Raw genomic sequence first — 25,122 nt, 5'->3', positions numbered from 1 at the left:
CCTCAATATCAGCTCTGCGTTGTATTGTGTAGTGAATCTATAGTTCACAATACGTTGTATTCGGAATATTCATCCCGTTTTAGCCTTTTGCCCCAAGAAAGATAAGATGATAAATGTTAATGAAAAAAGACTATGATCCTTCAAAAATTTATTCGATAGATTTATTGAGTATGCCCGCAAGAAAAAGAATTTCCGTATTGTATATGGTGACATACCACTTTGCTTTATGGCGGTGCCATGTACATGTCCAACTGTTCTGGGGCGTGGCAGGAAGCGGCATTACTTCCATTAGCTATTCTGTTTTTCTGTCAATTTCCAAAGGGTTGCGGAGAGATTGGGGCTGAGCGGGAAGTAGCCTAATTGTGCTCCTATATCTTATATATGTACTTTGATGATTAATGTACTTTGAAACTGCTTTGCATCTATGCTGGAAGCAAATATTACAGCTTTCATCTTTTAACTGCGGCTTAGTACTAACTCCGAGTGACTGGTTGGAGATTAGACAGTGCGATATTTGACAGTTTACCGTGCTTTCTGGCATTTTGTACGTACGGAATGGTCCGAGTTGGCGATGGGGGTTGGGGAGGTGGCGAAGATTCTGGATTAACCAACTGCACGGCCGACAATCACAATAAGTTTTAGAACTACATTTAAATTAATCTTCAAATATTTGTGAAGAAAATGAATCTCTTTAGAGTCTACTTAGTAAAGCACAAAGCAGCACTCCACCGGCGCCATCAGTAATTACGTTAAAATTCTAATATTAAATGCCCGCTACTTTGTCACATTAATTGTTTATTTGCTGATACACTCACATTTTAAAAGACAGAGCAGCATTTGTCAGGGTTTGCGGCAAATAGTTTATTGTATAACAAAGTCAGCTTTCTAAGAAAACTTTTTAAAAAGTGGAGGAAATCGAATCACTAAAAAAACTTAACCTTCTAATAACTACGGTAATGTCTTCGGAGGCAAAAAAATGAACGTGGAAGATAGTTACATAAAGATTTTATTCATGCACCAGTTATCTCCAACATTGTGGGCTCCAAAGCTGATCGACGGCATTCCAATCAGGTCTGCACAGACCGGGGCGGGCATACGTTTCTGGTTTATAGATTTGAAAAGTGGAAAATCGGGCCTCTTAAGCTTTTTCCATGTTGTGGAAAAGTGAGTGATGTGAGAGTTGATTAGGACAAATTAACGCGTGTCCGGTGATTTGTCATTCCGAAAATGGGGCCAAGATGAACACAGGATGGGCCCCAAAGAAAGTGGGGAGAGAAGAGGATTTGAACCCCAATAGAAGTAAACGTCTTCTGCACTGTTTGAAGAAGATTCACTCAAGACAACGAGGTTCGTTTTGAAACATGGTCACTACCGAGCATCTTTTCGGTGTAAACGTTATTCGTCCATTCATGAATGCCATCCAAGTACTGCTTCATGCAAGGAATAGACAACATCACATGAAGAGCTGTGAATGGAAAAGAGCATTACCCAATTATCAGTGAACGCCCCGCTTCTGACCTTGGGCTTTAGGGAGGTTCATTGATGAAACAGCTTATGTACCTTGGACACCTGCAATGATACACAGGAGCTCAGGCAACTGGCTTTAGACTAAAATGCTGTTAAAATCTGAAACTATTTGATTATACACACTGTTGAACTTGCTCAGACGATTTCATTCCCAAAATCTACTAATCTTAGGAAAACAGGTCTCACTGACAAGGCCAGCAGTCCTTATCCAGGTCTGCTCTCCCTGAAGGCTTTTGGTGGAGAAGGTATTTCTGCAGAGCTTTGCAACGAGGAATACCTAGCGTTTCAGCATTATCTCCATCAAAATGCAATTATGGAAGGAATTCACTCTAAAATTAGATCTATGTGCCGAGAATTTTTTTCCATTATATTTATTGGCTGTCCAATAATCTCAAGTGAACCAAGGTTAAAAATTAAATATAAAAAAAGGAAGTGAAAATTTTGATGATACCGTCACATCACTAAATTCACATGCAGTAAGTATGACTGTCAAAAATGTAACAATGAAAAACTATAATTAAGCAAGCAAGCAGTATAACTAAAATAAAGTGATTCACATTATAACTCTTAACAACACATCAAAATATGTTTGAATGGACTTTAAAAATGACAAGCAATAGTCTAAGACTTGCAATGTAACCCAAATAATACTTTTTAATTAATTCATGGAAAAGATGAATTCCTGCCAAGACCATTATTTATTGTCCATCCTTAACTGATCTTGATAAAGAAATAATATGTTTAAATATATTTAATAGCTTGACACAGAACAGCTGTAAAACAATATAATAATAAAAACAATATGGCAAGCAAAATAATTATAACAATAGGTGATATTTTTCACTTTAGTTATTCATGGATAGAGATTCTCACATCATGCACTCTGTTTCCAATGATATCTTTATTAAACTGTTCTAATACAAGCAGAAGGAAAATAACACTGCCAAAAGGTGGATGTATGGAATAAAATAATCCACTAGCATGTCTATACAGCAAATTCAGAATGTAGTTGGGGTGGGCTGTTCGGGGGAGAGCTACTCCTGCAGATTATCAGATGTCAACACTGACTCGGTATCAGCTGAGAATACAGGAGAGTGGCTGGAATGAATTGCAGTTAGTGAGAAATGGAATACAACTGTCACGCTCCTTATCAGACCATTTCTCTAAAAGATTCATAGACTTTATATTGTTACAAGCAATAATTTGAAGAATTTCACATGTAGGTTACTAATATATTTGAGTGACAGGAAATGAGTTAATGCTGAAACAAAAGACAAATAAAAATGCAGATGCTTTTTCATACATTGCTTAAACTTGATGTAGTGAGTTTCTGTTCTTAGCTAATCTATGATTGATTTCAGTATTTGTAAACATTAACCCTTTCCTAATTATTACACAAGTATTGAATCAAGGTAGGACAGAAATTCATTGTTAAATATATTCAGCAACAGAAATTAACACACTGTTCTGTAAACAGGAGGGGCCTGCTTTTCCCCAAAGGATGATACTCCCTTAATTGTGATACCAAAGGTTACCCAGAGTCTGCATTAACAAGCTCAATAAGGGACAGTATCTGGTGACATGCTTCAATCAAACATTAACAAAAATGACGAGCGAGCAGCTGTGATTGTTCCTTGTGTTGTTTGAAATTCAGTGTGCACTGAGTTTGTGGTTAGCTTCTGATTAGTTTCTGTAACTAGTTATATAGCTATAACTGGACCTCTTCCACAAGAATTGAGTGAGCCACTTATTATGAAATGGAAGTCACTTGATCACTGGAATGGGAAGGCAGCAGCCCTTCTCCCTGCAATGACACTGACAAATCTGTTATTACCATGTACCTGATGTCAGCCCATGAATTAATAAATAGGTTTATGTTATGTGTACAGTCCCATTATCACTACATCGTCATGGTCTAAGCATGCTTTGATTAGGGACAGGATTATAACTTAGTGTTTCTCACTCAGCAGGGAACCCGGTTGTCAGATGAGAACAAGGCAGAGCTCAACAATATAGCATTCCACAGTCAAGTCGTCCCTCAATTATAAAGTGTAGATCACACATGACAAACCATCACTTGGGAAAGGTGCCAGCAAGTACAGCATCCGCAGAGGCTTAGTCAAAATTGTCAAGATGTAGAATTAGGCTGGTAGTTTCAGATGGATTAAGTGCACACAATGCCACGATTAAAGTTGACTGCAGGTTTGGATTGGGTCAGAGCCAACTTTTACTTTAAAGGGCCGATTCTAATGCAGCCACAGTGAAAGCTCTCTAGAGGGCATTTGTTGAACCGACACAATGAAGAGCTCCTCCAGAAATCACATTGGCAACAATATCCCAGTGAGAATCTTTATGCAGAGGGCTTTTGCACCATCAAAGATGCAGCAGATTTTAGGAGAAAGACAATGCCTGCAGAACATGGTCTTGGGTGGAAGCTGATTGAAAATAGTGTAGTGAGTCTCCTAGGAAATAAATATTGGCAGCGTGATATGCATCATTAGTGGATTCAAGGTATTATTACAGCATTTGCTAAATGGCATTTAGATTTTTTATAAAACATTGCATACAAATATTAATTTTAGCATTAGACATGACAGACACAAACAGACTATCAAAAATAACAAGTAACGGTGTATGAAAGTTGTAGTGATAGACCACTATTACTGTATGGAAGTGTAGTGATAATGAGGCAAGGGCAAATGATAATGGATTAATATGTACTGAGTACAAGAGGGGATGCTGGATTGCTATGATAGAGTACTTGGCATGAATGGGAAGTATTGAATTGGACCAGAGAGGGTATACGGTTATAATTATGGGAGACAGAGTTCAAGTTGCATTTAGTGTGTATTGCTTGGGATTTCCAGCATCTGCAGAATCCCTTGTGTTTTTGAGTGGAGTTTATTTGTCACAGTGAAGTATTGGTTGTGATTGGCTGGCAATAATTGGGTCCCAGATGGTATTGATTTACATTAGGGAAAGGAGGAATACTGATTGTAGTGTCATGGTTTTGGGTATGAGTTTGACAGTGGTCACTGTCTTCATAAGGGAATGATTATATTCCTGGCAGCTTTGATGTGGCATGGTCTAATAGGCATATGTTGGAATCATCAAGATTTTAGCTGCTGTTGACTTTGAGATTATTTCTTAACTGGTTGCTTGGACTAATTAAGCAGGATTCCTTGTCAAGTCCCTTTAGACCGTAATGAATGATCCGTGATCATTGTTGACCGAATCTGGCTCCACACACCGCCCTCGCCTTCGGGTCACTCTCCGATTCCGGTGGAACTTGGCGTAGCAGCGGAAACCTGGAGAAGAAGAAGAGCTTTAAGGGGATTCAGACCTTATCTTTAACTACACCACCAAGTTCCATCCTCTTTCCCTGTTTACAATCCTGGCATCCATCAACCACAGGCAGTTAGGCAGCTTATGTAGCATTTTGTACCTGACAACAGCACCAAAGGAAGAAAAAATTTTTGTGAAGGGGTATCAGCATGAATAGAAGATGTTGAACATATTTGGGGGGGGGGTCTAAGACTGTGGTCATAGGTAACTGTGTTTCTCTGAAACATCAAGCACAACTACTGTGCCACACCAATGGCTTTTGGGACTGCCTGGTAAAGAAAGCCAATGAAATAAAGCTAGAGGAGAAAATTTCTAACAAAGGCAAAGGTCTCGTTCTAAGTAAGAACTGGAATTTGATTGTAAACAAGGTGGGAGAGTAGAAACCTGATTGGATGAGGACTAACCAATCAGGAGGGACGGAATGCAGGGGTATAAATACCACCTGACTAAACATGCCCAGGCATCATCCCTGAAGAGTTTGCCATCAAAACGTCAGTTAAAATCGATACTTGTACCTGGCTGGAAGCCTGAAAAGAGTTTATTTGTCATATACTCCGAGAAAGCACTAGATCCTTTTTCATCAAGCACGTTGTTTGAATTCCCATTGTTCTCTCTTCAATGAACAGAGAATCAGTAAACGGAGGGGAGGAGAATTACGCTCACGGGTCTGATATCCACTATTTAAACCCAAGGCAGCACCCACCTTCTGCACACATGCAGTCATCATAGCATTTGTTATTGAGACCCCGGTTATGGGCTTTACAGATGTGCTGCCGGAGATCACAGCACCAACCTGTGGGAAATAAAGGTACAAATTACTCAGTTTAAGAAGGAGCATTTGTCACGTTATCCCAATTGCCATGCAGGTGGCAAACAGAAAAACACATGCCACCAAGAAAGAGGGACTCTGTAATGATAGAAAAGCAAATACTGCTAGCTGAAAATATTTTTAAAAATAAGAAAATGCAGGAAATACTAATTGGCAAGAATGTACAGTATCTGTGAAGAGAAAAAGTAATGTACTAAATTAATATTACAAACAAGAGAAAATCTGCAAGTGGCTGGAAATCCAAGCAACACACACAATATGCTGGAGGAACTCAGCAGGCCGGGCAGCATCTATGGAAAAGAGTACAGTCGACGTTTCAGGTCACGATGTCGACTGTACTCTTTTCCATGGATACTGCCTGACCTGCTGAGTTCCTCCAGCATATTGTATGTGTTGTTTAAGTTAATATTAACTTTGTTCAGTGCTGGTTGACTGCTGCATTTTCTGTATCTATTAACACAAAGGCAACAAATGTCAGACATAAAGTGCATATTTATAGTAGCAATTCCTCCAGATAAATAACGGAAAGGTTAAAGCCATTCAGACTCTACTGCAAACCATTTCCTTGCTAGCAACTCCATTCTTGTCTTTGGCTAATGTCTAAGACTGACCAGATTGTTTGTAGCCATCACTTGACCTATTAGACTTGAAGTGAATCTGTGAATCCACTTCTTCTCCATCCCCAAAATAGTCCATGCTACCTGCTAGCTCTTGCTCAGCTCAGTTGTTCCTGGAAGCCTGATTTGTGCTTTTATCACTAAACTAAATTTCTGAACTATTCTCTTTCCCTGACCCAAGCTCCATACTCATTATCTCATCCAAACCTCTGTTGCTTGCGTTCTAATTTGCACCAATTCATGTTAAATTTCAAAATAAATTTATTATCGAAGTCCACATATGTCACCATATCCAACCCTGAGATTCATTTTCTTGCGGGCATACTCAAATCCATAATAGACTAATAGCCATAATAGAATCAATGAAAGACTGCACCAACTTGGGCATTCAACTGGCATACAAAAGACAGCAAGCTGTGCAAATTCAAAAAGAAGGAATGATATAAATAAATCTATCTAGTCATTTATTATTTGGCTTTTCGTATTTGCACAAATAATCTTTTTTACATTGTCTATTTTTGTGTATAGTTGCTTATTGATTCTATTGTATTTTGTTCTACTGTGAATACTCAAGAAAATGATCTTCAGGGTAGGAAATGGTGACATATATGTACTTTGATAATAAACTTACTTCTCTTAGTTAATTCTTGATTCATAAAGTCTTTTGCTCTTCCTCTTGGGCAGTCCCTTGGGGTTAAGGATGGCTTGGCTCCCACTCTGGTTAGTGAGGTGGCTGTAAGTCCTGTGCTGAGTTTACAGGTGTTGATTTAATGTGACAACTGGGTGGACAGGTTGTAGAAACATCTCTATGATGGAACAAGGGAAGTTATTCCCTCTGGTTAAGAGCCTGATGGTTGAGGGGTAGTAACTGTTCCTGAACCTGGTGGTGTGAGTCCTGAGGCTCCTGTACCTTCCAGATGTCAGCAGCGAGAAGAGAACATGCCCTGGGTGTTGGGGGTCCTTGATGATGGATGCTGCTTTCCTGTGGCAATGTTTCATGTAGATGTGCTCAGTAGTGGGGAGGGCTTTACCCGTGATGGACTGGTCTGTATCTACTACTTTTTGTAGGATTTTCCATTCAAGGGCATTGGTTTTTCCATACCAGGATGTGATGCAGCCAGTCAATATAATCTCCATTAAGTGTCCATAGAAGTCTGTCAAAGTTTTAGATGTCAAGCTGAATCTACGCAACCCTTAAGGAATTAGAGGCACTATTATGCTTTCATCGAAATTGCATTTAAATTCTGGGCCCAGGAAAGGTCCTCCGAAATAATAACACCTACATATTTAAAGTTGCTGACCCTCTCTAGCTCTGGTCCTCCAATGAGAACTAGCTCATGGACCTCTGGTTTCCTCCTCCTGAAGTCAATAATCAGCTCCTTGGTCCTCCTCTTATATGCTGATATGTCACCACCTTTGTTATGGCCTACAAAAGTGTCACTAGCAAACTTGAATATGGCATTGGACCTGTGCTTAGCCACACAGTCATAAGTGTAAAGCAAGTAGAGTAGGGGGCTAAGTACACAGCCCGGTAGTGCACCTGTGTTGATGAAAATCATGGGGGAGATGTTGCTGCCATTCTGAACTGACTGGGTTCTGCAAGTGAGGAAATCAAGGATCCAATTGCACAAGGAAGTATTGAGGTTAAGGTCTTGAAGCTTATTGATTATTTTTGAGGGGATTACGGTTTTGAATGCTGAGATATATTTGATAAAGAGCATCCAGATGTATGCATCTTTGCTGTCTAGATGTTCCAGGGTTGAGTGAAGAGCCAGTGAGATGGCATCTAGTGTGGACCCATTGCTCCAGTGGACAGGTTGGAGCAGATCCAAGTCACCTCTCAGGCAGGATTTGATAAGTTCCACCACCAACCTCTCAAAACACTTAATCATTGTGGATGTAAGTACTACTGGACGATAGTGTTTTAGGCAGGTTACCACATTCTTCTGAGGTATAATTGAAGCCCGCTTGAAGCAGGTGGGTACCTCAGACTGCCAAAGTGAGACATTAAAAATCTCAGTGAACATTCCAGTCAGTTGATCAGCACAGGTCTTTAGCACTTGGCCAGGTACCCTGTCTGGGCCAGATGCTTTGCGTGGGTTCACTTACCTGAAGTTTGCTCGCACATCGACCTCAGAGACTGAAATCACAGGATAACTGGGGGAGGGAGGCTGTTCAAAGCCCTGTTATCACCTGCATCCTTTGATTAAACTTTATAAGAGGTGATAGACCTGCCACAACTGTCAAGCATCCTTTGCCAGTTCAAGTTTAGTCTGGAATTGCCACTTCGCCCATGAGATGGCTTTCCAGAGATCATACCTGGACTTCTTGTAACTTTCTTGGTCAGCAGACTTGAATGCCTCTGATCTGATCTGGCAGATTGCAGATCTCATGGTTCATCCAAGGCTTCTGGTTGGGGAAGAATGAGTGATTTTGCGGGGACACACTCATCTACAGCTGTTCTAATGACAACCATGGTGTATTCATTCAGATGCACATTATCTCATAGTTCACATGACTCCTCATTTACAAATCCTCCATTGCCCCTTCCCTCATAGGATTCTTTGCAACTTCACATAGCTATATAACCTTTCAGTATACCTTGAGATCTCTGAGACCCTCTGCATTTAGTCTCATTTTTTTCCATCTCTGTTTATTCACCATTGTTACATGTACATTTAATTCTCAAGAATTTGCAAATTGAAATTCCCTCATGAAAGCCGTGTAACTCTCTCTCCTTGTCATAAGTATACTCTTGTCCTAATATGTAGCTAGAATACAATTTTTGCCTGATGTTGCCTTTGAGATGTGTTGATACTTTTTACTTTACTAAAGCTGCTTAATAAAAGCAAAATATATTCTGATTTCTTACCTTTGTTGGAAGAGAAGGGACCCTCTTTTCTCCCTCACCTTCACAATCTCGGATATACTGATTTTCAGAAATTGTCTTAATGTAAATGAGTAGTGCATTGCTGGCTCAGTTTCTTGAGCACTGTGCCATCTCGTGAAAACCTGCATCCTTGGCAGATAGTGAGCGGAATTTTGACGTGGATCAGCTACATTGGAGTTGGGGGCGGAGATTCTGACAGTACATAGAAGGGGATACTGTAAATCCTAACATTAAGGATCTGGGTGAGTGGAGAGGAGCCTGAATAAGGCTGCAGGAACAGGTGGGTAGCTTAGCACTGCAATTGGGATCCCAAGGATAGAGGTTCTACTGAGACTCCTGGAGTGGATGGGGAGTTTAGACATTGTTGGGTAACACATATCACCAATCTCTATAAAGTAGGTAAAATACCCTCAGGAACAGATTGACTCTCTACTCCTTGATCTTCCACTGTTACATCTAGAAGTGAATGATTCAGACTTGGTTTAAGATTGTATAAAATTTGAACAACTAATCCAATCACATCCCACTTAAAGTTAAAATTCACCTCCATTTTTAATGTGGGTTTCAAAACTCTCTCTAGTGTGTACCAACTGTATAATCATTGTTCTTTGCTTCCTTTGCTTAATACACTAAATGAGATTAAGACAGGCAAATCTGTCCCCACATCTATAAGGAGAAGAACCACAAAGAAGCAGCATCAAGGATCCCCACCACTCAGGACATGCTCTCTTCTCACTGCTGCCATCAGAAAGGAGGTGCAGAAGCCTTGGGTCCCACACCACCATGTTCAGGAACAGTTACTACTCTTCAACGGTCAGGCTCCTGAACCAGGGTGGATAACTTCATTCACATCAACACTGAACTGATTTAACAACTTATGGCCTCACTTTCAAGGATACTACAACTCATGTTCTCAGTATTATTTATCTATCTATCCATTTAGTTATTTATCATTTGGGTTTTTCCTATTTGCACAAATAATCTTCTACATTGTTTGTCAATCTTTGTGTATAGTTGTTCCTTGATTCTATTGTATTTCTTTGTTCTACTGTGAATACTCACCAGAAAATTATTTTCAGGATAGAAAATGGTGACATGTATGTATCTTGATAGAAAATTACTTCTCTTAGTTAATTCTTGATTCATAGTAGTCTTTTGCTCTTCCTCTTGGGCAGTCCCTTGGGGTTAAGGATGACTTGGCTCCCACTCTGGTTAGTGAGGTGGCTGTAAAGTCCTTTGCTGGGTTTGCAGCTGGTGCTTTAACATGACAGCTGGTGCTTTAACATGATTGTTCAGGATGCTTGTACAGGCCTTTTTTCTTCTCCCATTGTGGGGACCTGAGATGCTCAGGTTCCCCCGACGTTTCTTTTGAGCAGTCAAGGGCCAGCAATTTCTTTGTGTCCATAACAGTATTACAGTTTTTATTTTCAAGGAGATTTGAAGAATGTCTTTGGTGCACTTTCCCTGTCCTCCTGGATACCTTTCACCACATTGGACCTCAGAGTAGAGTGTTTGTTTTGAGAACCTGGTGTTAGGTGTGGAAGTGTGGCTTGCACACCTGAGTGACATAAGCAAGATTGGAGCCTCTCTGCTAAGAACATTAGCCTGGGAGTGGATTCACCTGTTGTGCCAATTAATTTGAAGATTTTTTTTAGAAACAGCATTGGTAGTATTCTACCAATGGTTTATGGTGCCTAGTTTAAGAACTTTATCTTTGAAACTCTCTTCCCTTCAGTTGGATGAATGCAGGTGATGATAAATTTTGCCATCAATGCTTGTCTCCACTAAGAGGTGTTCCCAAATAATGGAAGGTAAAGCACATTTCCAGCAGTTTGGGTGTGGGGAAGACTGGTAGATGACCATGATCTTCCAGATGTTCAGTGTAAATCCAACCTCTCCCATGTTTCAGTGACGAAAACAAAGAAGAGTTACAAATTTCACATAACACTAGCATGATCTGCTTACTGTAGTTCAGTTGCAGTTATTGGGAATTTCTTTGGCTGTGGAGCAGAGATGAAAGCAGTACAATTATTTCCCACTTGCCCAGACGGTAACTTAATTTGAATACTTATTGGAGGTAAAATGCAGCATTATAGTAAGCAAGACTGAGATGAGAGTGTGATGATGGCACAGACTTGCTTCACTCCCATTCTACTGTGTTATTGGGTCTCGGGTCTGAACTACTGCAACAGATGCACTCTAGAATGGTAATGATTTTTGTGGAAAACCAAGTTTGAGAAGGATTTCCAGAAATTTATCCCCTTCCCTCCTTTTCTTGTTTTTCAGTTTCCCATTCTGATTAGCCTTTCACCCCTTCTCCGCACTTGCCCATCGCCTCCCTCTGGTTCCCCTTCTCCTTCCCTTTCTTCCATGGTCCACTGTCCTCCTTCTTCTTTGGCCTTTTAACTCTTCCAGCTATCCCCTCCCAGCTTCTCACTTTGTCTCCCTTCCCCCTCACCCAATTGCACCTATCACATGCCAGCTTGTACTCCCTCTCTGCACCCACCTCCCCCCTCTTCTTATTCTGGCTTTTGCCCTCTTCCTTTGTAGACCTGATGAAGAAACTCAGCCCGAAGTATTGACCGTTTATTCCCCTTCATAGATACTGCCTGACATGCTGAGTTTCTTCAGCATTTTGAGTGTGTGTGTTGTTTGAGATTTCCAGCATCTGCAGAGTCTCTTGTGTTTAAGAAGAAAGGCTGATAAGAATACATTAATTACTTCCCAACAAGCTATTTCCATAAATCACTTGACATCAGGAATGAAATAAATAATCACAAGACTGGCATGTGATGTGTGTTTTATAACTGTTTCAGTCAGTGCCTCTAGTGATTATACAGCAGCTGTGTGGTGATGGCTGCAGAACAGAGAATGTGCAGAAGGCATAGCACAACGGGACGCTATCCAGTGCGCCTTTGTTTCTTGCCTGAGTTGGTAACTCCAATGTGCCAATGTTTTGCAGCCTGCAGCATTCACAGTTAATCTCCCCAGCTCTCCAAATCATTAGATTATTGTGTTCAACAATTAATCTTAATGAATCTCCCTCTGGATTTCTCAGTCTCTGTTAAATAGCCTCAGTATGTAGAGTATGTTCAGAGAAAAGTCTGCAGTATAAGGGTGTTGAATGAAGCACAGAATTATCAAAGAATTAGCTTAACACTTTCTGGGTTCATGTTGGGGTATACCAGGCTAATAGAGGTTTAACTGTATAATCTATAACCCAATTTCTTTTAAAAATAAGAAGCTTCCATATAGATAGTACCTCCAGGATGATCATAATACCTTCAATAATGATCATAGCCAATTAAGTGATTTTGTAGTGCGGTCACTTTGAATCTTCAGGAAATGTAGCAACTAATTTATGTACAATGTGGTCCCGAGATTAATATTTGTCCAAACTACTGAAGAGGATTGCTGTTGCTCAATTTTAACATACATCCACGATGGTATTCAAGTGAACATCTCATTTGAAGAGCACAGCTTCTCACGTTGTAGGCTCTCACTCAGCCTAACCAGAACTGAAGACAAGATGCTACTAATGAACCAACTTGCTGCCACTCAAAGCTTGTTGTCTGTGTCTCTTTCACTTTCCCTGCATTGACAGCACAGCAAAAAGCAGACGAGTGACAGCATTAAGATGCATGCACCACTCAGTGTCCTTTCAATCAAACAGCAATAATGTCATGATATCAAAGAGGGGACAGCACATTAACCATATTGTTGTCAGTCACACACATCCCAAATTATATATATATATGTATGCGTCCAATAGCCAGTACTTTCATCTTTGACATTAACTGGTTCTTTGTGTTTGCCAGTAAAGATAACCAGGTAAAGATAGGTGGTGATAGATTTCTGAGTGTAAATGGCTGATTCAGACATTATTAAAATGACTATGAGCAATACATTAAAGCCTCAGAATAGTTAAGAATGATGCGGGTACCAGGCAGACAGTCGAGGTGATGATCACACGGTTCTGCTTCAGCCTGGGATGTGATGTTCCCATTACTCAAGTTCTTGCTGCGACGCTTGTCTGCAAGGAAAATAGATATCAACACTTCACCAGGAAATATTTCTGCTGATTGTGCAGCTGCTCTGATTCACCAAGCCATAGCTAAACTAGTTACATTTTGAGGACAGATTGCACAGAGCAAACTTGTATACCCTCATGAATAGATGATTTATGAGACACAAAAGATAATTAGAGGATTAACAGAGTAGATGAAGAGAAACTATTTCCTCAGGTGGGGATCTTCAGATCAAATGGAAACAACATTAAAACACTGTGAAGGGGTGATGTTAAGAAAAACATTTTCACACAAAGTGGATATACAATGGTCTCTCCCCTTCCAAAATAAGGAATGTTGAGGAAGGCTCACTACAACCAAACATACTCGCACTCCTTGCACACTTATTCCCATGTCCCACTCCATTCACACTACCAACATAGTTTCATGCCTCCACTTGTTACCTTTCTTCTTTGTTGAAGGCCACATATCTGGCTTCATATCTTCATAATCTGTCCAATCAAAGAGCGTCATGTCGAGAGTAGGGTTTACCTCGGCGACAGTTCTTGCTCTGGCCTACATGAGCTCGGGGCAATGATGAGAGGGGCAGAGATGAGGGCAGTGGAGACAGAGAAATGAATGGAGAATGGAGTGAGAGAGTCATTTGAAGGTAATTAATTGTGTAAGAAGTTAAATAAAGAAAAGTTAAAAATATATAGGGGTCGGGACAATTGAGTGGATAATGAAAGGAAAGAGCAGAGAAAGTTACACCAATTAGATTGGTAGAAATTATATTTTTATGGACGGCAACAAGACTGGAGAAATAGCAACTTGTAAAGAATATTCAGAGATAAATCACCAAGTGGCAGTGAAGCAGTGACTCGTGAATCTCCGCCTGATGAAATGTTATCACTTGGGCACCGAAGAAAAACATGTCTGTCTCGCAGTACCCGCAAATGTCATTATGGCTGTTTGGGAAGTTGAGTTAACACTTTAAAAAAAGTTCTGCAAATAAATATAAGATTTAATTGAAGCTAGGAATCTTCATGTCCTGGGAATGCAAAGACAGTGCCAATTATTTCTACATTGTCCGCTTTCCTTTCAAAGTTCAAGGTAAATTTATTATCAAAGTACCTATATGTCACCACAGACAACCCTGAGATTTATTTTCTCAGGAAAGCCAAGCCAAACACAATAGAATCAAAGAAGACCGCACCGAACAAGATGGACAAACAAGCAGTGTGCAACAGATAACAAACATGCAATTAAAAAAGGAAAAAAGAAGAAATAATAATAATAATAATAATACATAAACAATAAATATCAAGAACATGAGATGAAGAGGCCTTGAAAGTGATCCCAGAGGTTGTAAGAACAGTTCAGTGATGGGGTGAGTGAGATTATCCCCATTGGTTCAACAGCCTGATGGCTGATGACTGTTCCTGACCCTGGTAGTGTAGGACCTGAGGATCTTGTATTTTCTTCCTGATAGTGGCAGTGAAAGGGGCTATAACCAAATGCTGCCTAAAGCCTCAATTGCCTGAACCAGATAAATAAAACCAACAACATCCTTTATGACTAAAATATAAGCATCTAACCCAAACTGCCACTAAAATCTTAATTTTCATCTCTACAAAAGCTGAAGACTCCTTCTTGGTCACAACTAAAATATTTCTTGGCACTTTATTTGCTCTTTCACATTATTTCTTTTTAACTTTTATAAATTCCTCTCTGTAAAATTCATCTCCTTGCAACTTACCTTGTGCTGCCTGCTTATCAAAATTCCAAGCAATGTTATTCCCACAATGTATCATTTTCTAAGCCTTCACCCTTATCTAATTCTCTCCACAGTCTGGCCAACCTTTTACTTCTTTTTGAAGTGCATTGGACACCTGTCTACAACAAAACCATATCATAAGTGTGTAGTTAATATAGTTAATGTATCAGTGTGTGAAAGACATTTAAATCATTGGGAAAATAATCCTGTTGTTGGCTAAAATTGCAAATGTTCAGTTTTCTTTTTCATTATTTCCTTGTTGGAAGATTGCACCATGTTTTTCTGATGATGATCAAACCTTAAAGGGAGTGTGCTTTGCTATATCCACTGTTTCTCCGTGTCATGTCAGTGGTTTTACAGGATGGACTTGGAGATTCAGAAACCCCTGAGGGAGGGCAGATCATGAACTGCTAATGGCAGCATGATTTAATTGGTTCACAACGTGATTCTCCACTGATATCACATTCCTGCTCCATTAAACTCCTGTTGAAAGGAGCTAAATTGGCTGTTTTGAGTGATGGGAAAGCGACCAGGTAGGATTGGTTTACCTGTTCTCTTGTTTGCTGTCTAGGCTTTACTGCTGGTGCTTCCTCAGTTGTAATGGTGGTCAGCAACGTACTGGTCACAATTGCACTGGACATAGGCAAGGGCATAGTAGAAAGCTCATCCATCACCTTGCTCTGTGTTAGATCCCTTCCAGATGGAATTAACTCAGTTCCTGAGACTTTCAATGCTGGAAGAGGATATATAAAACGACAGATTAATCAGATGCTCTTATAAAAAATCGAATGACCAAAACATTGACGAAGTTTCACTAGGTGACATCATGAAAGTTGGGAAACAATAGGGTAAAGTCCACGTTTGTGTGGTAGGGTGCCAAGGACTTGCTGTGCAACAAAAATTTTACTGCACAAAATGTCACGGTGACAAAAGACTTGAGAGAGAACTGCACAATCTGCTGTTTATTTTGTAGTTTCCAGTTTGTGTCATGTGTCACCTGACTGGCTGTTATTTTCCCTCTCACATTGAGATAAAAGTGTTCATTGCTGCAAAAGCTAAAGAAATAATAATTTGATTTAATTAACATAACTTATGCTCAGTGGCCATTTTATTAGGTACACCTGCACATTGGTTTGTTAATTTCTAGTCAGCCAATCATATGGCAGCAACTTCATGCATAAAAGCATACAGCCATGGTCAAGAGGTTCAGTTGTCATTCAGACCAAACATCAGAATGAGAAAGAAGTGTGATCTAAGTGATTTTAACCATGGAATGATTGTTGGTGTCAGACAGGATGGTTTGAGTATCTCAGAAACTGCTAATCTCTGGTGATTTTCATGCACAGCAGTCTCTAGACTTTACAGAGAATGGTGCGAAAAACAACAAAACATCCAGTGAGCAGCAGTTTTGTGGGCGAAAACATCCTATTAATGAGAAGTCAGAGAAAAAAGTCCAGACTGGTTCAAGCTGACAGGAAGGCAAAGTCACTCAAATAACCATCGGTTACAACAGTGGTGTGCAGAGGAACATCTCCAAACATATAACATGTCAAACCTCGAAATGGATGTGCTACAGCAGCAGGCAACCACAAACGTACTAATATTTGTTTGGCATTTCCAATGTGAAAACTGGTTTCAGATTAAGAACACTGGCTAAGATAAAAGGGAAAAGACCAACTAGGGTCAGGCTCATGCCTCTACCCTCCTCAGTCTCCCAGGATAAACAGGAAATTCCCAGCTGTATCTCTCTGCTGCTTTCACTAGCTTGATATAAATGTTGCAGTCATCTTCTCTGGACCTTACTCAATTTGAACTGGCACTCAGTAATTTAACTGGGTAGAACAGATTCATTGTCAATATAATTGCACACTTTCATGTAGCTTTTAATGAAATTTAATGTAACAAGCTAACTTCTGTCAAAAAAATCATGTGGGAATTCTGAATTTGATATAAGCAGTTTTTGTGGGTTTCTATTTGTTGCACTGCCCAGGGGAGCAAGTTCAGAAATAGGATATGAGGCCTCATATTTCTGATTCATGGTAAACAGTGGCCAAATTAGAGGGAAACTTTACAGGCAGTGGTATCCAGATTTAAATAGTTCCATCAGGCCAATGATGCTGTGTGGCTCCATTGTGTATTTAATATTTTACTAATATTTGAATAATATTTTAAATATATTGCTTGATTGAGCATTTTTTGTTTAAATGATTCATTACGGGTTACATGTAAAAGCACATGAATGGCGTATGTTATTACGCCACCAAGTCATATGAGCATGTCCCACTAAAGTAAAACAAAACAAAGACAATCATCTCCCAGCTTCATGTTTTTCTTTCAATTAATTTTATATTTTGGAGTTAGAAAACATAATAGACTGTACTTCCCTCATATTTAACTCAACAGTTTATGATATGTCTGCATAACTTCAGCATTGGACCCCACCAGAAGCAGAAAAAAAATCTGCATAGAAAAGAAAAATATTTACACGGTATATCTCATGACCTCCTGATACATTGACACATCTTACATTAAATGAAGTATTTTTTCTTATCGATTTGAGTCATATGACTGCTTCTGGCAAGGCCAGTGTTCATGGCCCATCCCTACAACCTTGTGCGAAGGTGGTGTGAGGGACTCCAACTCTCGGACTGCTGCAGTCCTTCTGGTGAGGATGCCTTAAGGTGTTAATGGCAGGATCTTCCAAGACTTAGCCCAGTAATGATGAAGGAATGGCAATAAATTTCCAAATCAGAAGAGCCTGAAGATGGTGCAGCCACCAATGCAGTCAAGTGCTTTTGTCTTCAGAGGTGGTAGAAGCCATGGTTTCGGAGGGTCTGTTTACAAAGCTTCATTAAACAACTGCAATGGATTTAATAAGTGGTATATACCGCAGCTAATGAGCTGATGGTGAAAGGAGTGAAAGTTTAGAGCCATTGGTAGGTGGTGCTATGCTGCTCTATCTTGAACACCAGTAAATTGCTTTAGTGTTGTTGGAGCTGCACACATACAGGCACGAGGTGACTGTTCCATCACGTTCTTGAAGAAGAGCAGGAAATCTCTGGAATATGAGTAACACGCTGCAAAGTATCCAGTACCTTCTCTTGTACAAACGCTACATGCAGAGGACCAGGTGAGTTTCAGGATGTTGGCAATGGGGGACTTAATGACAGTAATACCTTAGAATGTTAAAGGCAGGGGGAAATGTTGACATGTGGCACTTAATTTGGAGGAAAGCTTCAATGAGGAAATGAACGTATGATTTTGTTAATAAATGACTAGGACTGCCACACTGGCTAACAGCTTGTTTGCTCAGGATGTGAGACTAATGTGACCCTGCCACCAGTGAGGTCTCATCACAAGGAGCTGCTTACTGCTCACTGTCCACCTGTGCTGCACACAATGTGCACTTTGAATTATATTTTATTAACTTACTTGTGGTAACATTTTGCTTCATGTGCTGTGTGTGATATTGGTTCTGTGGGTGCACCGTGGTCCAGAGAAATATTGGTTTGTTTGTTTGTATATAGGTACAACCAAAATATGACAATAAACCTGAACTTGAACTTGAAATGCTGAATGTTGAGTTCACCAGGGACATCCACTGATCTTTGATAAAGCCACCAGACTATCACAAGGCTCCCTGCAGATATTAAGTTGGTGGAAACAGTTGATTAAAACATGCTGGGTTTTTTTATTTAAGCTCTACACTGCTTGTTATTTGATATCCTTTTAATGATCTCATGCTGACAGTTGGTGATTTTGTGGAAGAATTCATTGATCATTGAGATTAATTTTGGAGGAACTATCTCATCAATCCACAGGGCCCAGGAGGGCACAAAATACTCACAGCCTTGGTCACAGAAGTCTTGGCCTCGCAGTAACCCTGTGAAGTGCAAAGGCGCCTGAGCTATGCATAAAAGTAGATCAGAATGATCTTTTGCTGCTTTCAATATGTTATTGGAAACAATTACAGAGCAGTTCTTCACTACAATGAAAGCTTGCAACTGTTGTAGAAAACTTGGAAGCAATTTGCCTTCTTTAAGAACAACCAGCACAGTGTGACCAGCATGCCGGTTACAAATAAAATACAAACAAATGGACTGTACAGCAAAAAATTGCTTTCCCCAAGCATGACCAGTGTTTAGGGACTGCCAGCTCTGCGTGTCAGCTGTGACTGTGACATGCAGCCAGAGTGTTGCTCGGAATAATAGAATCAGGTAGGCGCAGGTGTAGTCATAGAAGGCAATGCACATCCCTTTAAGGCTCTTGCCTTCAGCTGCACCAAATTAGGCTGCATAGGAGGGAGCTGTGCAGTGGGTTTTAAATTCTCACCATAGGGGGCCGACCTATCCAATCACCCATGCAGCTGGAATTCAAAAAGAGTTGTCAGTGGGATCTGAGCTCCCTCATGATATCAGATTATTATTTCTCATAATGAACAAAGAGGTGAGATTTTAAACAAACCGCAGCAAGAATACTCCTGTTCAAATCTTTACAATTTTTCTCCTTTTTTTTTACTCTGTCCTTTACTTTTGCTTTAAAATGCACATTTATTCACATCGCAGGCATGGAATATCCAAAGCCAGGAGTAAAGGAGGTACAAATAGAATACGTATAGACACTGGATAGCATAGCAGATAGCGTGCAGATGGAAGGCAGCAAACCCCCCCACCACCACCACCACCCCACCCCACCCTGCCCCCAAGCAAGGATGGGGGTAGAGCAGATAGAGTACAGCTAGCCTTTCTAGCAAAGTTACTACCAAATTTGCAATCGGTTTCATGAGCAATAACCTTATTTAACCATAAAATGACATATGCCCTGAAAGAAAAGTATGTGGTTGAATGAGAGGAGGGTCTGAAAACATGGAGACTTAACACATTAAGAGGGAATGAAAAAAAGAGATAAAGAGACTGAGGGAGAAGAGGAGAGAGAGAAAAAGTAAAAGACGAGGCAATGAATCGTGTAGTGAGCAAAGAAAGGGGAAAGTGGCAGCAGAGGAAGTAAGAGGCAAAGCTGATTTGAAAGCATTCTGAAAATGAGAGTTACATGGACAAAATAAGGCTGTGAAAGGAAATAGAATGCAGGAAGAAAGTATGGAAAAAGGAAAAGATGAAGGCTGGTAGACTGTAATGTATATACTGCTTATTTTGTATAACTAAGAGTATAAAAACAAGGCTAGTTAAACAAAGAACAAATTAGAACAGGCAATCAAGGCTTTGATCAAATACGTGGATTTCAAAGAAGATTTTAAAGAGAATATCTTTTTAAATGGAGAAGTTGAGAGAGAAAAATGTTAACAATTATATTGGTGGTTGAAGGCAAAGGTACTAAATGTGGGACAAGGAGAGGAATGTATGAACAATATGAAGGAGACTACAGTTTGAAGAATTAAGTTATTAAACTAGAAAAAAGATGTTTCAGAGACGGGAAGTGCAGGATTTAAACGTAGCAATGCAAGTTTTAAATTGAAAACTGTGAAAGACAGAGGGAATGGATTAGCAGAACTTACCAAGGAACAAACTAGGGGCAGCAGAATTCTGGTGGACCACAGTTTATGAAGGGTTGGAACTCAATGGTCAACTGAGACAGAATATTACGGAAAGACTGTAAAACTGTCAGTTAGGAAACCCCTTTTTGGTTTTATTATTTTTTTTTAAATTATGTCTTTCAAGAGAAATACAAACACTAGAGCCATCAATATTAGAGTTAGATTTTTCTAAAATGTTAGCATATTATTTTAATTTTAGTATATTTTGTTTTAAAACTTCATTTTTGCCAGGTATGTCCAATGCTAGAGAATCTTTCCAGTTCATTTAAGATTTTTAAAAAACCTATACACCAGAGCATCCCCAAGTCCTTCTTACCCTTATTATGTCGTCCTCGCTCTCTCCGATTTTGCTTCTTGTGATCTCTGCTGTGTTTTTTCCCTTTACTTGCAGATTCCACTGTCCGGTAATTTTCTAATTCTCGGGGATAAAACTGGCCACTCTGATCCCCTGCTCCCTCTTCCAGCATGGCTGCTCTCTCTAGACTGTCTGTCTCCACACGCACTGGTGTTAGACTCTCCAGTCCTATGCCGTCTTCATCGGGTCTCTCTGCCTCCATCACTCTGGTCACCATAGTGTTGGCCTTGTCCTTCCTCTGTACGCCATGTTTGTGGCCTGTTCTGGGCAAGTCTGGCCAAGAGTCATGTCTCTTCAGATTGTTGTTGGTGTTGGGTGGCTGCAGTGTGCTCTTCTTATCTCTGGAGTCAGCTTCCAGAGCACAAACCTGGCTCAGAACATCAAAAGCCAAGATAAGGAGGAAAGGAGGCGTGAGGTACCACTGTGCCATTTTCTTTGTACGATTAAGCTGAAGAAGAAACAGGCAAGGTGAACCAATAAATCTGATTTCAAATGCTGATTGTGGTTTGTACAACATTCGGGCACAGATTAATCACACTTACCTCTGTTCAGCTCCAGATAGACAAAACACTTCCAGTGGTTTAGATGCTATAGTTTAGTGGGCATTGTACCTCAGCTGCTGGAAAGGGTTAGGAGTTCAAATACCATTTAGTTCCAGCTGATGTTATTGGAATGATTATGGGAGAAATCCAATTTATCATAGCGTCCTTAGATGACGCTAAAACTGGGGAAAACCAACTCGGTTGTTATGCAATAATGCCTGCAGGACCCATTCCCCAGTGACAGATGGTGCCTTCGAGAAAGCAGTAAGGTCAAAGTGGGGGGTGGTAGGGGGGGGGAGAGAGTTGGTAAAAACTGACCACTACATCCAGAACTCAGCTATACAATGCTCTCAGCATCATCTGCACCTGGCCGTCCTGCATTAGAAAATAATTGCGGTAGTTTCCTCCCAACGCAAGGACAATAAATATCAGTCATGCACATACAAACAATACAGAGCAGCATCCACTGTTGTAACCACAACACTAATATTTATTTCCCTAGAGTCAGGGAGAGGAAAATCAGGTGTGGCATTTTGCCCTGGATAGTATTCAATGCTTCCAACTAGAAAATGCATATGTACCCGTGCATAAAACGAGGACGGGTGCTTGTGTCACGGGTGATCCCACTCCGGGACATATGGTGGCTGAGCTAATGCATGCATGGAACTGTAGTCCATAGTAGGGGGTGGGGTAAATTTAGAAGGGAGAAAAAATCAATGTGATTGATGAATCAGGAGACTCGGCTTTAGAAACCATGACAAACGAGCACAATACAACACCGCACAATAGTTTTGATATTAAAATAGAAAGTGAGTATGCAAAAGATTTGAAAGAGTGGCCATATTCTGAAACGTATGTAAATTTAACATCTCAATTCTTTAACTAATACTTCCCCAGCCCACGGGGATAATATTAATTAATTACAACTTCCCGAGGGGACAGTCTCTCAACTCCCATCTGCTGCAGGACCAAACATTTCTTCCAGCAATTTGCAGCATCTTCCATTGTATACATACAACACCGGCGCCCTACCCGCAACACCCCCCCCCCCACCCCAAACCCCCTCCCCACCTCACCTCCGAAAATTCCACCTCTCCAAAATCATCTCCGCCATCAGCTACGGAGCTTCAGCTTCCCCCCGCCACCAATCAGGATCACAAAGCATTGTTTTCCAAGTTTCACAGGCATGTATCCCCCAGCGACTGGTCAAATGTTGAATGCTCTGCCAAGGTCCCGCCGTCTAATGCCCTAGTATGTAACAAACACACACACACACACACTCACGCATACATACATACACACTCACACACACACACACCACACACACTCGTACATACATACACACACATAGACACCACAAACACACACTCACTCACACATACATATACACACCACAAACACACACACTCACTCACACACACACAACATACACACCACAAACACACACACACTCACTCACTCACACACACATACATAGACACCACAAACACACACACTCACTCACTCACACACACACAACATACACACCACAAACACACACTCACTCACACACGCGTACATACACACCACACACACACACACACATACACAAACACAATACCAACATCCAGGGTTCAAACAGCGTACGAACTTCGACCGCTACAGAACAAAATCCCCAGCACTTCAACAGAGAGAAAACAATCCTTTCCCGACTACCGACAATCAAATCGATCATTTTAACAAGGCAACTGATGCTCAATGATTGACAAACATCTTGGACTCCCTTTTTTTTTAGTTTGGAAGCAAAGGATCTACAGATAGACCAACCGACTCGAGAGAGCGAGAACATATATATATATATATATATATATATATATATATACATTGACAGATATATGTACCCACTGACAAACAAGACATTCACACACACACACATTGCTTTTATGCGGTCTGCAATAAATAGAAATCATTCCGAAAATCGTCAAAGAGCCATTCACAGTTGAGTTGCAGGTGCCTTGAGATGCGACACGAGCCGAATAGCAGTCAAAGGCGTCGAACGGCACCGGACACTCTCCTTCCTACCTGTCTGTTTCTTGGGCTCAGGGCACGGAGAGCTGCCACTCCGGCAACCCGATAGAACCGAAGATTCAATATCTCACAGACTGGGAAAGGAATAAGCATCCGCGCTCCCTGGCGCGTTCCCGACTATGATGTCAGCGATAGACAGGGGCGGGCACGAACAGAACGAATAAAGAAATGTCACAAGAGATACAGTAAAGTAGAAAAGAAGATAGGAATTGGGGTGTGTGGAGGTCGTGGCCAAACAATGTGGGTTTTTTTTTGTCTTGAAGGTGAATGGAGAGGGTTGAAGGGGTTGATCAACACGAGAAGCAACGCAACTGAAGAGAGCGTGGATGGGAAACGTTAGATCTGTAGAAGCGTTATCAGTTTGGCGACTGTGACAAGTGTGGTCGCCCAGGTAACGGGTGCAAGAACGGAATGTCTGAAATATTTTGGAAATATGCAAATAAACCCAAGAAATGTCTTGGAAAACAAGAGCTGGAAGGGCTTCGCGCTATAAATAGACTGTTAGATGAGAGTGGACAAACGGTAGCAGATACAGTTTCACGTAGCTCACAGTGCTGTCATGGGAGTCTAATAAAAGGACGATTGAGGACAGATGAACAAAGAGATTTGAGAGGATAGTTACTCAGTTCAAAAAAATAAAAGGCTAAGCAGTAAGCGCAAAAACCGCAAGGATTAATGGCATATTGGTTTCAGTCAGGAGAGAGGCTATAATGAGGGTGCACCATCACACAAATTGTACTCTCGATCCGTGATTCATTAGTTCCGATAAAGCCCAGAAACAATTTATTGGAATGGGCCTGACCAGGAGAGATGGGTCTGTTAAAGTACGATGATCGAGAGTCCGGAACACGGGAACACAATCCTAATGTTCAGGCTTAGCAGTTGAATGCGATTGCAAATTTTTAAAAAATGTTTTCGTTCAAATTGATATAAGCAGAAAGGGAAGTTGCCGTGGATCGTAGGTACCGTTAACTCAGGAAGTTGTGTAACATCAGAGCTGACGCGGCTGTCAGATAGCCAAGATTCTGGCTTCTTCCCCTGCCTTTCCAGTCCCGATGAAGGGTCGCGGCCTGAAACGTTGGTTGTTTATCCCTCTCCATAGATGCTGCCTGACCTGCTGAGTTCTTCTAGCATCGTGTGTGTCCCTTTATTTTATGTATCTGTAGTAAATTGTAAGGAGAAAATTTTAAAATGCAACACAGAAGCAACTGTATGGGCAACGCCTTTCCTTAAACCCGTTTAAGGGTTGGAATACTTAAATGGCAATGGGGGGGGGGGAGAGAAGGTTAAACGGTAGTGATTTTGATTACGTTTCTCTAACTAAAAGTAATCATGTTGAATTAATCTGCACAAATATAAACCATTCGGTTCACTTAATCTGCCCTGGAAGTCAAGGTTTATACAGGACCTACTCCACCGCTTTTCAATTTCCCGTATCAGCATATACCTCCATTCTGTTATGCCTGTTTCCTCAACTTTCTCAAGTCAAGTTTATTGTCCTTTAACGATATACAGGTGCATGTACACCCCCAAACAAGTTTCTCCGAACCAGGGTGTGAAGCGCGGTGGTACGCATAAAACACAATAAGAATTAAAACATCAAATGAATTACGCA

At 40.7% G+C, this 25,122-nt stretch overlaps 1 protein-coding gene across 3 annotated transcripts; it reads right to left on the bottom strand.

Annotated features, from left to right (window-relative positions):
- Nucleotides 1-898: 898 nt before the first annotated feature.
- Nucleotides 899-23,820, bottom strand: draxinb (dorsal inhibitory axon guidance protein b). Of its 3 annotated transcripts, none has more exons than XM_073031951.1 (7): nt 23,502-23,815; nt 20,860-21,346; nt 15,541-15,725; nt 13,680-13,791; nt 13,152-13,241; nt 5,576-5,665; nt 902-4,835 (listed from the first exon to the last, which is right to left on the bottom strand). In XM_073031951.1, exons 1-7 carry the CDS (start codon nt 23,598-23,600, stop codon nt 4,723-4,725), a joined length of 1,176 nt encoding a protein of 391 aa, XP_072888052.1. In that variant the 5' UTR covers nt 23,601-23,815; the 3' UTR covers nt 902-4,722. The 3 variants fall into 3 exon arrangements, with proteins under 3 accessions (XP_072888053.1, XP_072888052.1, XP_072888054.1); XM_073031953.1 differs by lacking the exon at nt 23,502-23,815 and adding an exon at nt 22,517-23,068; XM_073031952.1 differs by lacking the exon at nt 5,576-5,665 and having other exon boundaries at nt 899-4,835; nt 23,502-23,820.
- Between the last annotated feature and the right edge of the window lie 1,302 nt (nt 23,821-25,122).

This window comes from Hemitrygon akajei, chromosome 29 (genome assembly GCF_048418815.1).
Source record: "Hemitrygon akajei chromosome 29, sHemAka1.3, whole genome shotgun sequence".
Lineage (NCBI taxonomy): Eukaryota > Metazoa > Chordata > Chondrichthyes > Myliobatiformes > Dasyatidae > Hemitrygon > Hemitrygon akajei.
Note: the sequence above shows the minus strand (reverse complement) of the source record. Positions and strands in the feature narration are given on the sequence as shown.